The sequence below is a fragment of the Arachis hypogaea genome, chromosome 9 (genome assembly GCF_003086295.3).
Source record: "Arachis hypogaea cultivar Tifrunner chromosome 9, arahy.Tifrunner.gnm2.J5K5, whole genome shotgun sequence".
Classification (NCBI taxonomy): Eukaryota; Viridiplantae; Streptophyta; class Magnoliopsida; order Fabales; family Fabaceae; genus Arachis; species Arachis hypogaea.
This window is the reverse complement of record NC_092044.1, coordinates 11,614,827-11,630,069: the sequence shown is the minus strand read 5'-3', so window position 1 is coordinate 11,630,069 and position 15,243 is coordinate 11,614,827. Positions and strand designations below refer to the sequence as shown.

Here is a 15,243-nt window from a genome sequence, read left to right as displayed (position 1 = left end):
AGGTCGTAACAATCATTTGTAGAATGCCCATATAGCTTATGGTACTCGCAGTACTCTGTACAACTTCCTTCTTTCCTATTTTTAATTGGGCGAGGAGAAGATGGCTTCTCGTTGTGACAAATTTCTCTGTAGACATCAACAAGAGAGACTTGCAAAAGGGTGTAGTTGTGATATCTTCGTGGTTTATCTGAGTTATACTCCTCCTTTTTCTTGGCATCCTTCTCTTTTTTCCAAGCTTGATAGGAGCTTGTCAATGAACAGGCTCCCTTAACCGAACATTTTCTTCCATGTTAATGTATTTCTCAGCTTATTTTTGCGCTTCATTTAAGAAAGTCAGATGCCATTTTGAGATGGATTGGGAGAAGGGTCCTTCTCTGAGGCCATTGACTAGCCCCATTATTACTGCTTCAGTGGTTAGATTTTGGACCTCTAAGCAAGCTTTGCTGAATCTCTCCATGTAGTTTCGAAGAGTTTCATCGACTTCTTGCTTGACTCCCAAAAGATTGAGTGTATGCTTTACTTTGTCCTTTTGAATGGAAAAACGAGTAAAAAATTTCCTTGCAAGGTTGTCAAAGCTTGTGACTAACCTAGGTAGTAGGTTATGAAACCACTTCATTGCTGCCTTTGTGAGGGTTGTTGGGAAAGCTTTGGAATGAGTTGCATCGGAGACATCGGCCAGATACATTCGACTCTTGGGTGATGTCTTGAGTCGATAGTTCCATCATAGAAACTCAAGTCAGTGCTTTTAAAGTTTCTAGGAACCCTAGCCCGCATAATCTCTTTGATGAAAGGATCTTCTCCTTCAAAGGGGATATCTTCCCGTGCTGTATGACAGTTCCGACTTTGGAGGCCAGCCTCTAACTTTAAGAGCTTTTCTTCTAGCTCTCTTTACCGTTTTATCTCTCTTTTTAGATCTCTTTCAACTTCTCTTTGTCGCTCTATTTCTTGCTCGAGTTGTTCGAGTCGTCCGTGGTGTTCATGGACTAATCCCAAAAGCTCTATTGGATGAGGTTGATCTTCATTCTCCGGATGGTGAATCTCGGAGTTGATTCTGCTATGATGAGGATTTCCCGAAGTGCCTTCTCCGTGTGATTCTTCTGCTCTCTGAGGAGGTATCACAATAGCTCTATCATCGTTGCCTTTATTGTGATGTTCTAGTTCTGATTCAGACATTGTGGGTCCATCTTCAAACTAATTGTCTGCCATAGGAGGATGTTGACTTTTAGGTTCCCAACAACAGTGTCAATGTTCCGAGAGTTACCTGAAATTGGGTTACTTTTGGGCCTAAACGTGAGGTCCAAACTCCTTTAGGGGCAGTGTCCGACTTGTATGAATGCCGAGGGGCCGCTGTTCGAGTTCCTCGCGAGGAGGTGGGGTGGTATTTGCAAGAGACTCAGATGCTTAATTTAGCAAGGGTTTAAGTATGTTTTTTTATGTGTAGATTAGATTCAAATATACCTGAAGAGTATTTAGGTATTTATAAGTGTAGAGTCAATAACTTCCGTAAGATAGTTCCACTTTGGGTGGTGGGTAACTAACCCTTTTTGTTAGGAATTTAATAAAATCTTTCTTTTGAAAGTAGGTGAGAGATAATAGGAATTAGTTATGAATAGAATTGCTCTTTGTAACGCGTCTCCCATCCTCTTTGAGGTCGGACATGTATTGGTTGTACTTGGGCTTCTTTATTTTGGGCTTGGCTTATGTGTTGGGTCAGGGTATGAATAGGGATGAAAAAAAATTTCAACCTATACCTTAGGAACCAAAATTGTACTTAACCCTTATAACTAATTACTGACTATGCATAGAATACACATTTTGACTCTAAACATAAGGTCAGTTTGAGTAAATAACTTAATTAAGTATTTTTGGAAAAAAAATCCAAAAGAGTTAAAAAAAAACATAAGGACTTATATTAAAAATAACTTATAAATAAGTTATTTTGTATTCGGATCTTTGTCATAAAAATACTTGTTTTAAACTTATTTTAACAAATAAGAGTGATAAAATAGCTTTTGAGAAGGAGAGAAGTCAAATATTTTGACTTCTACAAGAGCTCTTAAATAACTTTCCAAAAAGTTAAAAACATATTTAAAAACTTGTATCAAATAATATTAATGTGACTTTTTATAAGTTAAAAATTCAAAAAAATAGTTTTTGAAACTTTTCAAACAGACTCTTAAAAGTGAATTTGGTGCCTACTTTATTTTGAGGAGGTGAAGTTATTCGTCTCACTTTTATTTCAAAAACTCATTCTTATTTTTAACTAATTGTGGTTTTTTTGAGAAAAAATGGAAAGGAAACAAATGGAAGGAAAGGAAATTGAAAATAATTATTTTTTATTGTTTGGTTGAGGAAAAAAAATTGAATAGTATAAAAAAATGGATAAGACCCAGAAATTTTCTCTTTCTCAAATATTGAAAAGAAAAAAAAGAAAATTTCTTATCTTTCTCTACATCCAATATTATTCTTTTTTTTAATATATTTTATAATAAAAAAGTAAAATTATTTTTTATAATATTATTTTTATTTTTCTTTAATCCAAACACATCTAAAAAAATAATAATTTATCCGATTTATTTCTTTTTATTTCTATCTTTTTTCTTTTTATTTTTTTTTCCAACCAAACATAGATAGACTTAGGGGTGTTCATTACCAAGCCCGATCTAATTTCGAACATTTTAGAGACTAATTTAGTGTGATTTTATTGGATTTAGGGCTAGGTAAGGATCTCAAAAATAAATCCGGTTATTATTTCGGGTTGGATCCGGGTCAAAACGAACCGGCTTCACCCAGTTTATGTGCACCCTAAGAGAACTAAAAAAGATATATATGTTTTAAATTAAATTTAATATTATGTTATATTAATTATAAGCTTATTGTTTTATTTTTAATCATACTTGTTGAATTAGAAAATAGATCAAAGAAGCATCAAATTAGAATTTATGGACAAATTCAAGTTCAAATATGAATATTAACTTTTCGGTAACAAGTTTCTTTTTTATAAATAAGTGCATCATAAAAAAATTTATTTATAAATTATTATTAAAACTTTAAAGATCTGATTTTCACCCGATTTAGATCCAATATAGTTGTGACCCAAAAATATTTAGATTTTATCGAATTTAGAATCGAATTAAAATATAAAAAATAAACCCAATATATATTTAAAATTGGATCTCAGTAAGAGTAAATTCGATTTTACCCAACTCATGAACAAGTGCTCACAATATGTCAATAAAAATAAAGTTCTATTCTATTCTTGATTGTGTGAAAATTGTCCTACTTAGCAAGCCTTTGGTCCTCACTCTTAAATATTTTCTCAACGATAATCCGTGTGTTTGGATTTGTTCTTTTTATTCATACATGTAATAAACTTTGTTTCATTATATGTATTTGGTAAGTTTGAATATAATAGTTACATAGAATTTTTAATGATAAATATTTTGATTTTTGTTATATAAGGTAGATGAAGAGTGTAATATATTTAGTGAGTTTTATATTAGATTTGTTTGACAATATATTATAGTATTAATTAAAATTAGCTGTTATAGACATAGTGTTAGTTTTTTGTATTATTTACTATAAATAAATATGATTAATCCGTTACCGATCTCTTTATCATTTAAAATATATGGTTTCAAAATTGGCTGAACCGAAACTAGAAATGGTCCCTTTTGGTTTTTGGTTACCTATGTTAGAATATTACAAGCTATATTATATAAGAGCGCACTTATAAAGTAGCAAAAATAGAAAAGAAGGGAAATAAGTAACCCCTATCCCCCAATTCTCCGTCTCTCTCTCTGTGTTAGTTGCTCTCGGCGCCGCTACCGATCTTGGCACTTCTCACTTTTCACTACCCACCAAGAATGAAGGCTTCGCTGAAATTCCGCGAAGAACAGAAGCCCTTATTAAGGGCCAAAGTGCCACTAAATATCTTAGGTATGCCCTTCCAATCTGGGATCGTAGCCGGCGACTCCAAAGAACTAACCCTAAACCTCGGAACCTTCTTCGACTCTGGCCCTTCCATTAGGCTCTCCTACAGACCCAACGATTCTCTTAACCCTTTCTCTCTCGTTGTCAAGACTGGAACCGGACCCTTCGGTTCCCCGTTGTCCAGCTCAATGCTCATGAGCTGCGAGTTCAACTTGCTACCTAATCGCCTTACCGGCAACCGGAACAACGTAAATAGCCCTCTTTTCATGCTTCATTTCAAACCTCGATTTGGGGATTTCTCGTTCAAGAAATCGCAGTCCTCGATTTTCGATAAGAAAGGTTTTGCCGGCGGTGTTGTTGTTGGTGGCGGCGGTGCTGGCTCTGACGACGACGGTTCGATTGAGGTTGTGGATTCGCCGGCGAAGGTGGCGGCAGAGATTGGGGGTTTTGGGGGATACGGCGGCGGCAAGGTTCCGATCTTGGGAGGGGGATCTCAGGCAGCCGGAGCGATTGCGGGGATGTTCTCCGGCATGGAGGTGTCGGCGAGGACGACCCTGCCGGTGAGGGGGCGTGCAGCATTGAAGTTTCGGTGGGGAGTTAGGGTTCCTGCGGAGATGAAGGTAGGTGAGGGAAAAACGACAAGTGGATTTGCGTTTCGGAATGTGCCGTTTTTGGTGATGGATAAGATTGGAATTGAGCATATTGTTGACGGTGGTGGTGGCCGCGGTGGCAATTTGAGGGATGTAAAGGGGAAGGGGAACGGTGAATTGAGTTTTCCGACGAGTGGGGATGTGGCGGAGGCGTGTTTGACGGTGAAGAGGCAGCTGGAGGTTCTTCAAGCTGAGAACGGGTTGCTGAGGAACGCTGTGGAGGATCTCCGGCGAGAAATTGCAGGCACTGGAGGAGGAGGTTTTGAATTTGGAAGGAATGGAATGAAAGGGAAGAATACTGATCCCAGAAAGAGTGAGAAGAAATCTTCTGATTTCAATGGTTTTCCTGGAAAATCAAATGAAGCTGATGCCAGTGCAGAATTGAAGAAGGCGTTTATTGGAGCCACTTCACCTTAAAAAAAAAACACTGCCCAAATAATTCGGCACTTCTAAGATGGTGCTGCTAAGTTTTTTGGTGTCTTAATCATATATTTGGCTAAAATGTTATTAGAATTCCATGCTATTTTTGCTATAGGTTTTTTAATTTTTTAGTTCCGGTCTATTAGATTGTCTAAGTTCTAGTTATCCCCAATGCTTTTTGATTTTGGTTGATTATGTAATTAGTGAGGCTTTTTGGTGTTTGTAAATAACTAAATAAGTATGAATTAAGTTCTGTCTTGGACATGAGGTTGAATTCCAGGTTTGTTTTTTTTGCCAGTTTGTTCTTCCTTTAGATTATTTGAATTTCTGCAATAATAGAGGGAAATTATTTCAATTTGAATTGGTGTGTTACATTTGAAATTCAAATATTCAAATTAGATTTCGAATTTATTGTTAGTTCAGACTTGAGACAACCAGATATGCTATTGCCAGCTAGATGCCAATTAGGGGTAATAATTGATAAAAAATTTTTGGTGACTGAAATAAATTAAACAAAGACAAAACAAACAAAATAAGGAACTGTTTAAATAGAGAGATAGTCCCGTTTAAGACTATTCTTAAACTCCTTTCAAGATGAAAGAAGCTCCACATGTGAAAGTTGTAACTTCATCGTCATCTTTATCATAGTATCTACCATCGTGTTTGTATCTATAATTCCAATGCATGATAATTGACAAATATAAAATCTCTTACAATGGTGATAAGTGATAACTTTTCTAAGATTTTCAGTTACAATGGTAATAACTTTTTGAATATTTTCAGTTAAGGCGTCTAATTATTACTAATTGATTGACGTATCAAATCCATTTCCCATACCATTGTGGTTCTCAAACAATAATATTACACATTTAGATTCTTTTGTTAATTAAATTTACTAAATTGATCTAATATATAAAAAATTAATTATAGTTAATATTATTTTAAATTTTATTATTTAATTTGATTAAATTTAACTCATAAAAGAGACTTTAATGTGTAACATTATTCGTTTTTAAATGATTTTTTTATGTCATTTCATGATGTTACTAAACTCACAATTGCATAATTTTGAAATAGGTTGGAATACAAAAATCGTTTCTGATATTTCACTACATTTGGTTGTAAATTGCCGAAATATCACTTCATACCAAACTTGGGTTTAGTAATATTTACGTTTGATAAATTAAATTAAAAGTGATTTTTAATAAACATAAGAAATAACAATTGTAATTAGTAAAATAATTTTTAAAATTTAAAAATATTATAATAAACATAAATGTAAGAACTAAATTTAAAAATTAATTAATATATAAAATTATATTAGAGTTTTTAATTTTAATAACTTCAAGTCAATTTAAAATTTTTACCTTAAATACTTTTAAAAACACTCATATCTTTTAAAAACTACAAGCATATATATATAATTTTTCTGATTTACCAAACATATAATGAAAAACTTATATTTTTAAACTACCTTCTTTTTTTTTTTTTTTTGGTCGGTGAATTGGACAACCCCCAATCCTAGGTACACAACACACCCACACACTCCTCACATTTTTATCACTTTTTTTCCTCAATTGCATCTTCTAAGGTTTGAACCCTAGACCTTGAGGTGGGGAGGGGGGAGAGATGCCACTAGAGCCAAGGCTCATTGGCAAACTACCTTCTTAAAAAAATTTACCAAATCAAATTTTGATTTGCAAGCAGATATAAGTATCTTCCACCCAATTGAATCGGTTAAAAATGTCAAATTTTTCTTCTTTTTTTTTTTGGGCAGATAGAGTGGGCCAGCAGGTTGGTCTGCCAAAAGAAGTACTTTTGTTTTTTAATGAAAATTTAAATAAAAATTTAAATTTTAAATTTTGAAAAAATAAAAACAAAAACTTCCGAACAATTAATAGAGAAAAATATATAAAAAAAAATTATCATGGAATATACATATTGTTTTAGTGCCACCTTTTAACCAAGTTTTTTTTAGTTTAGGGTTTAAGGTTTAAAAAATTAAAAGCCTTAAAAATCAGTGCGTCCTTGATTTTGAATATCTGATCATTCGTCATGGAACAATTGCATTTCTTTTTTCGTTAACTCTTTACATTAGGGAAATATATATATTTTTTAATGTGTAATTCTCGAGAACCTCATGCCCACGAGAATATGGAAAGAGGGAAGAAAATAGAACACATAACGCTAAGTTTAAGACATATAGAAAACTGAGAGAGATGTTATACATTTCTAATTCGGCTTAATTCACAATAATGGGTAGGTTTAGAAGTGAACGATGCAAGATTAACATGCAAATGCAAAACAAACAAAAAAGATCAAAGACCGTATATGATTTTAAAAACATGACATGACAGAACAAAACACAATCACACAAAGCATAAACACAAAAAAATAAAAGATTTTTATGTTTTGTTTAATAATAAACTGAATATAAGATATAATAAACAATAAAAAGTCTAATTTACCTTATATTTTCTTTTATACAAAATTTAAAATATATATAATATTATGAAAAATTAATAGTGACAACAAAAGAAAAAATAAATTATATCTCTGTCTAATGTCATAAAATACATTAATTTAATATTTCAAAATACAATATTTTTGTCTATACCTCATGTCTCCGTGTTTTATGCTTGCAAACAAATGCACCCAAAAAGGCTTGCACGTGCTTAGCTTAAGCACCAGGAAAATATAATTAACATGATTTGATTAGGGCAGTGAAATAGAAGTCTATTCAATCATAAAGGATGTAATGGATAATGTAGCCCCCAAAACAGGTAATAGGTATCTGCATACAGTTCAGAAAAAGGGGGAAAAAATGACAGAAGAAAGAAATAGTTGCCTTTATACTCGTTCAATTGAACTTACTATAAAAACCTCATGAGGAAAAACAACTTACAATTTATCAAGGGAAAAGCATACCCTATTTGTGAATAATCTGGATGAAAATGTTACATTGTTGGAGAAGAAAGATGATAATTCATTTATTAAAAACCTCAGTTCAAGATAAGTCCTCTTCATCAAGCCACTTGAGTGTAGGCAAGACTTTGACAAGAAATGACCTGAAGTTCTCATCAGCAACCGGATTTCCTTTTATGTCTAATTCTGTCAAGTTCAAACTCTGAAATATCAAGAAAGGCTCCCAAAATGTTGCTGCACTAATGCCGATGCTGCCTGCAAAGATTTCAAACTGGTCCCATGCAAATTCTTCAGTGTGAGACAAAGGAGAAGAACACAGGTACCTTCTTGTGTCAATAGAGTGTGATCCAATCTCATTGTATGAGATATTTAGCACTTTAAGTGACTTAAGCAATCTGAGAGGCCCCAAAGCAGTAAAACTACCCAATTTATTGTGACTCAGATTCAAACAAGATAGAAGTTGCATTGCCTCCAATCCTGTCAAAATATTCAGTATGTTGATTGTTGATAACTTTATTTCCACTATATATATATATATAATGAGAAGGCATAATTATCGAAAGTGCATCGCCAAGGATAAAATCTTATACATTTCACCATCCAAGCAGAGGCTAGAAATAACCTTTACGGTTCAACTTTAAGAATCCTAGATGGAATCAAGTTTCCATTTTGTTCTTTCACCAGATTTTGTACGCAATACAAAATAAGACTATGTTAAGTTATTAGAAAGTTATAGAAGAAAATAAATACATGAAAGTTATACCTTCAATTGACCGAAGTTGATTGTGGCTAAGGTCTAAAGTCTGAACCCATAATAAATTCTCAATTGACCCCATTCGTGACAATGAAAGATTTTGCAGTCGGAGACAGACATAGCCAGCAAATGCCTCTATAGCATTTTTCTTGTAGTGGCAGTATGGTAGTAAAGAATCCCTAGATGAAGTTATCTGCAGAATGACGAAAATAGAAAGTGAAAAATTATTTGAGTGACTGAAAAAACTGACCATTTGCAAAAGAACAATTAACTGAAATTTTATGCTCTCAAAGCCTAAGCTTCTGGCTTTCCTCTGTCACAACAATGATGGAATATACATATATCATAGTTAGTGTCAAACTTGGTAACCGGCACCTAATGGCAATGTTGAAAGCTTGGATTCGGACTGTTATACAAGCTGTTCAGTTTTGGGAAGGCAGACCTACTTGACTTTTAAGTAATCAGATGATCATCTTTTGGGAATAAATAGAAGGAAGAAAGAGTGGACAAAAAAACTATCTATTGGGTTTCTTGGCAAGCTTATCACCAGACTGCAATTTTCTGTTGAGGTGACCAAGAATGCAAAACTGGAATCAATATAGAGAAGTAACAGAGGGCTGATGCAAACAGGAAGATGAAATGGAGAGAAAAAGTTTCAGATATCAATAAATGAGCCAACAGACGTAGGAGGAAACATCTTCTATTGGATTTCCGGGTTAATGTTCAAATTCGTCCCTGAAAGATCATGCGATCTTCATTTTCGTCCCCGAATGATTTTTTTAATCAAATTAGTCCCTGAAAGATAAACTGTTAGTCAAATTAGTCCTTCCGTCAATTGGATGATGACGTGTCACGTTAAGTGCCATGTGACATGATGACGTGGCACGCCACGTGACAGGTCAGTGACACGTGGCATGCTACGTGTCACTTGACATATAAAAAAGTTTTCTATTAGTCAAAATAGTCCTTTAAAGTCCAGACGTAAGTCATTTTCATTCCTCAAATTTTAAAAATTAGTCAAACTAGTCCTTATATAATTTTTTTTATTTTTTCTTCATAAAATTATCTCTCTCCTTTAATTCTTCTCAAAATCTCTCTTATTCTTTTCTATTCTAAAACCTTTTTTGTTACATTACTATATTTTGCTGGAATATATATATATACTCAAAATTGAAATGTATGTATTTATTAACCTAAACAAAGTTATATGCTCAAAATAAAAATTTATGTATGTTAACCTAAACAAAGTTATACCGCTATTTTTTTTCTACTACATCTTTTTTTTTCCATTACGGTATTACTTATATATAGGAGGTAATGGTAGTGATACTTAAAGTCAAAATTCAAGAAGATCCACAAATTTTGCTTCAATTCCAAACTTTACAAGATATTAAAAATTTGTTGGTTAATTATTATTATTATTATTATTATTATTATTATTATAAATAAATTGCTTCTTAAGCGTAATACGTGCAAACATCATAATAAATTTTTGTGTGTTTCATATGTTTGAGATAGATTATATAATTTTTCTTTTAATTTCACAAATCAATGAGATAAAATGAAATAGTAAACATTATACCTATGCATAACACAGGCTACTCCGTACTAGTACATTATATAAATAGATATGCTTCGTATTAAAATAAAATTCCTTTTGTTTTAAATGAAATATTGAAAAAATTATATTAGAATATTAAGATTCAAAAAGTGATTCCATAAACCAGTTTTTCAATTATTGAGTTTTACTATATAAATTAAATAATAATAAAAATTATAATTTTAAAAAAATTTAAAAGATTTAAAATTTAAAATAATTACTATATTATTTAGTAAAATTTAAAATATTAAATTTTTAAATATATAATCAATAATAATTTGATAAACTCGTTTAAATAAAAAAAATTCACATAAAAAATTACAATTTGAAAATGTAAAATTTTAAAATACAAATGACAAAATAACTTTATAAAAATTGAATTATTTTTATTATTTTATGTAAAGAGAATTTTGTTTATTAAGGTTTAAAAAATAATATTAAAATTAGTAGTATAAAAAAATATTATAAATTTAATATTATAAAAAAATTATATAAGGACGAGTTTGACTAATTTTTAAAATTTGAAGGATGAAAATAACTTATGTCTGGACTTTCAAGAATTATTTTGACTAATAGAAAACTTTTTTATATGTTAAGTGACACGTGGCATGCCACGTGTCACTGACCTGTCACGTGGCGTGCCACGTATTACTGACCTACCACGTGGCGTGTCACGTCATCATGCCACGTGGCACTTAACGTGACATGTCATCATCCGATTGACGAAAGAACTAATTTGACTAACAGTTTATCTTTCAGGGACTAATTTGATTAAAAAAATCATTCGGGGACGAAAATGAAGATCGCGTGATCTTTCAGGGACGAATTTGAACATTAACCCTTGGATTTCCTAATTTCAGTCAATTTTGAGAAACATCTTGACCATTTCCTAAGTTAAAGCTGATCAAACACATTTGGAGTATGGTCTATTATAAATTATACTAGAGCAAGAATAATCAAAGTAAATTTATCCATTTTAAGAACAAAATTGATAGTATAGTACTAATGCTGAAATGTGAAATGCAAGTTATTTGGTATTTTTTCCTTCTTGTTGTCCTTTGTAATGCATATTCATTGAGATTCACATATCTATTAACAAAAGTAGATGGAATTTCAAAGCATGCTTTCATGGATATTTAATACTTGAAAAACAATTACCTGACGAAGTAGCACTAGACTATGCTCATCCTTGTAATAAAGATAATGTGTTGGATCCAACCTCATCAAATCGTCATAAAGTTGAAGAATTTCTTCAGTATTAACCATATTATTAGCACGTGAAGATGGTAAGGAATCAACAGCAGTCAACAGTCTAGCAAGTGTAAGCTTTCCAATTTTACTACAAAATGCAGCAAGCATGTTAGAAAGAAAAATGGGTAAAAAGGATCAAAATGAAATTAGAAGGTGACATTTCAAACCACAAAATCATCCAATTAGTGAATCAATCTTACCAGTCAATCTCTGACAACAAATCCCGAAATTGATTAATTTCATTAACAACTGCCTCCTCACATCGACCGGAAGTTGTAGGAATATGGTCAATCTCACTAGTTACTTGATCAGCAGAACAAATGGGCTCCGATTCCTGAAGATGATCAAACTTTTGAAAATCGTCATCCTTCCATGAATTACTTTTTCCCTCCTGTTGCTCAACAGGCTCTGTATAGGCAGTCTGTATACAGAGTTCAAATGTCACACGAGAAGGGTGGCCATAATCATATCCACTTGAAGATACAATACCCTTGGAATGACCAAGGCTGATCTCTACAACATAAGTTTTAGAAAGTTGGACCTCCAAATTTCTAATGTCCAGATATGCGACCCAAACTTGAGCATTATTTGAGTTGTTTGTTGAAAGCGGTTTCCAAACAAGATTCCCACTTAAAAGTTCGGATTTGACATTTACTGTGGATGAATTGACACCTTCAACAGCTTGATTGAAATAAAGAATAATTGGGAGTGTCCCTGTGTTTGGTAGTGTAGAATTTATCACAGATAAACCAGAACCATGAAGACATTTGTTTCCCTGTAGAGTTATATTAAATCCATGGGAAGGCCAAGATGAAACAAGTAGAGGAGCATCAATTTTCACTGTTTGATCAATAAGCCAAAGATGATAAAACCAGCCACTTTGATCATCTGGATCAGTAAAAATAGCATTGTGGACAAGTTCAAATTCCCCTTCCAAAACGTTCTCTTTAGGGAAATACCCTTCAGCCTTTCTCTTTAGCAAATTAGACAAAAGGATGCTGAAATTTTCCCAATTGGGAATGAAAGATAAAACAAATTCATCAAGAATCGCATTTTATCCAGCGAAACAGAATTATAAATTAGCTGAGCAAGAATGGAGTTTAGGAGAATTGAAATGAGCCCTGAAATAAAAAACCTTTAACAAAATGCGAACATAAAATACTTCAAAAAATATAAGAAAAATATACATAATGTTTATAAAGATTAAAATTTTTACAAGTAACAAATACTTATATCATACCTACGATTATGCCACGCAGAGTAATTGCTAAAATTAGCACCTATCACTTCCTCCGTGTACTTCAACTCATCCTCATCTGGCCTTTTCATCAGCGCAGCAACAAACCTGAAAGAAGCACCACCAATCTTAACAAATAAAAAATGAGGCATCAATTCAATTTGCATAAATGCTTTTCAATTATTTTCTTTCATTTTTATTTTCATTTACGGAATAGAAGTTTAGATAAATAGGAACCAGTTATCCTATCAAGATTAGGGTATGCCTTTAGGTTCTTTGAGCATTTACAGATGTATTTATCGATTAGGACCCCACCAAAATGGTTCTCTCACAGGAAGTGAGAATGGAACTAGCGTCGTTGTGAGATAAGGAACCATTCATTACCAACTCAGCCAACCGTCTTTCAAAACAATAAATGTCATTTATAATTTCTAGTTCACTTCTAACCTATGTCGGCTAAACCCAATCAACAAAAAGAGAAAAGAGGGGGGGGGGGGATGAACACTTTGATTAAGATCCTCTAAAGGAACTAAGGAAGACAACATTTTTTTCTTAAAAAGTAATAACAGTTTATCAATATTGATACTGATCTAGGACTTCTGTATTTTTCATATATTATTACTATGTCATGTATTCTCATATCGATAAGCAACATCAGAAAATCATATTGCAACACATAAAAGAACAAAGAAAAAGGAGCAGGATTTCAAACCTTCGGTAGTTCCAAGCATGGAAATTTCGAGGATCGGCCTTCTGAAAAGCATCAAGAAGCCGCAACTCTTTGTCAATGGAGGAGTGACCCTTGCTCAATACCCATTTCCTGTGATACCACGCACCGTACGACTTGAAATTTTTCCTCAGTGCATTCTCAACCTTTTAAAATTATTACTTATTAAAAACAACACTCCACCTTCAAAATTTTACTTCAATCAACCTTTTCTGTTTTGAAATGATTGGACCTATAAATTAACTCACCACCCTGAGTTCTTCATCGAGTATGGATTTAACAGTTTCAGGATCAGAGTGTGAATCAGAGAGGAAGCTTTCAACTGCGAGCTTTCTGTAATTCCAAGCTGTGTGCCATTCTGGATTGTTCTCTAGTAACTTCGCATTTCCCTCTAGAGCTTCCTTTGTGTATCTGTTAAAATTAGGTTTGCCATTTTCTTTAAGAAAAAATCCAATTTGAATTGAGAATAATAGTTATCTATTATCACTGAATAAACAAGAAAGAAGTGGTTTTGAAGAATTAGAAAAAGGGACTGACATGCGGTTGTGGTGATTGGCAAGGAAGTGCGACTGAAGCGAACGGAGTTTTTCTGCTTTGGCTGATAGAGCTGCTGTGTCTTCTTCCTTCAAAGCATTCCGAGGACGACCGTGCATCTTTCTTTTTCCTATCGAATGAGTATGGTGTATTAGTAATGGATTATTAATATAAATGAATGTGTATTTATTTTCTTCATAACATGGATCAAGTAAATATCTACATGCACAGATACATATAAAAAGGAATCAACAATTTCTGAGCGTAAAGCCGATTGAAACTTGATAGGCTTAGTATATGCCTATACGGTATGGTATATAGAAATTGTATAGTGTAAATAAATTGGACAGTTTAGTACAGTGCATTTTGCTATCAAAATCAATTCTCTTGGATGCAAATGAATATTGTACTCTAAATCCACGAAAAGGTAAAAAGATTCAGCCAAAATCATTGTAATTGACAGTTGCAACCATTTAATCACAAAGTTTCAGCACAAACATCATTTAGCAACAACAGAATTGATATAATGAAACAGAAATTGGAATCGCAACAAAAAAGAAACGTAATTGAACCATTCAAGAGATCGTGGCAAAAACAACAAATTGGGGCAAAAAGGAAAAAAAAAAAAAAGAAAGAAGGTGGAACATAAGAGCAGAACCGGAAGGCACAGGGCAGAACAGCAACAGGAAGAAGGCAAAAGGCGAGTCTTGAAACAATCGTCGCCGCCGCCGGAGAAGGACGAAGACGTGCCGCTGGTGTTGTTGTCACCAAAGAGGGGTTTGCACGGGATTTTGGAAGGTTAAGGGTAGGGCGGAGACTGAGCTTAACAATCAGTCTACTACTGTAGAAGTGTAAAGTTTAAATTTGGCTATGGTAGAAAATTGATTCAATATCCATTCCTACCTAATCATTTTTTCGAGGTTCTACCACGTCACGATAAAAATTAAAAATATTCTTTTTAATTTTACGAGATTGGTTAATTTCTTTGTCAATAATTTTTCTTTAAAATATATTTATGTGATATATTAATTATTAATATATTTTTTATTTAAATAGAAGAAGGAACAAAAATATACTTGAAAGTTCACCCACTGAACACGATTACACTTGAATTATTTAAAGAGTCATGCATGCACAGTATTTATACACTTCGACAGACACATTCACCCTTCCGACCATCGACGTGTGATGTCGTTAGTTTAAGTAGACACG

At 33.0% G+C, this 15,243-nt stretch overlaps 2 protein-coding genes across 3 annotated transcripts; one reads left to right on the top strand and one right to left on the bottom strand.

The window, feature by feature from the left end:
* The first annotated feature begins 3,651 nt into the window (after positions 1–3,651).
* On the top strand, positions 3,652–5,277 carry LOC112710386 (uncharacterized). Its single transcript, XM_025762579.3, has one exon. It carries the CDS (start codon positions 3,867–3,869, stop codon positions 4,998–5,000), a length of 1,134 nt encoding a protein of 377 aa, XP_025618364.1. The 5' UTR covers positions 3,652–3,866; the 3' UTR covers positions 5,001–5,277.
* Positions 5,278–7,713: 2,436 nt separating this feature from the next.
* LOC112710385 (geranylgeranyl transferase type-2 subunit alpha 1) lies at positions 7,714–14,960 on the bottom strand. 2 transcript variants are annotated; one of them, XM_025762577.3, is made up of 9 exons: positions 14,690–14,960; positions 14,035–14,161; positions 13,746–13,908; positions 13,483–13,643; positions 12,774–12,878; positions 11,734–12,531; positions 11,441–11,621; positions 8,692–8,875; positions 7,714–8,405 (listed from the first exon to the last, which is right to left on the bottom strand). In XM_025762577.3, exons 2-9 carry the CDS (start codon positions 14,148–14,150, stop codon positions 8,011–8,013), a joined length of 2,103 nt encoding a protein of 700 aa, XP_025618362.1. In that variant the 5' UTR covers positions 14,151–14,161; positions 14,690–14,960; the 3' UTR covers positions 7,714–8,010. The 2 variants fall into 2 exon arrangements, with proteins under 2 accessions (XP_025618362.1, XP_025618363.1); XM_025762578.3 differs by having other exon boundaries at positions 13,483–13,590; positions 14,690–14,903.
* Positions 14,961–15,243: the final 283 nt, after the last annotated feature.

Excerpts from the sequence above, each read along its gene's own strand:
- LOC112710386 (XM_025762579.3), top strand. The coding sequence starts at position 3,867 with ATGAAGGCTTCGCTGAAATTCCGCGAAGAACAGAAGCCCTTATTAAGG.
- LOC112710385 (XM_025762577.3), bottom strand. The coding sequence starts at position 14,150 with ATGCACGGTCGTCCTCGGAATGCTTTGAAGGAAGAAGACACAGCAGCT. Across the intron at positions 11,622-11,733 it reads TTGTTGTCAGAGATTGACTG|TAAAATTGGAAAGCTTACAC; the intron begins GTAAGATTGATT and ends TGCATTTTGTAG. Across the intron at positions 8,406-8,691 it reads TCAACTTCGGTCAATTGAAG|GATTGGAGGCAATGCAACTT; the intron begins GTATAACTTTCA and ends ATATTTTGACAG.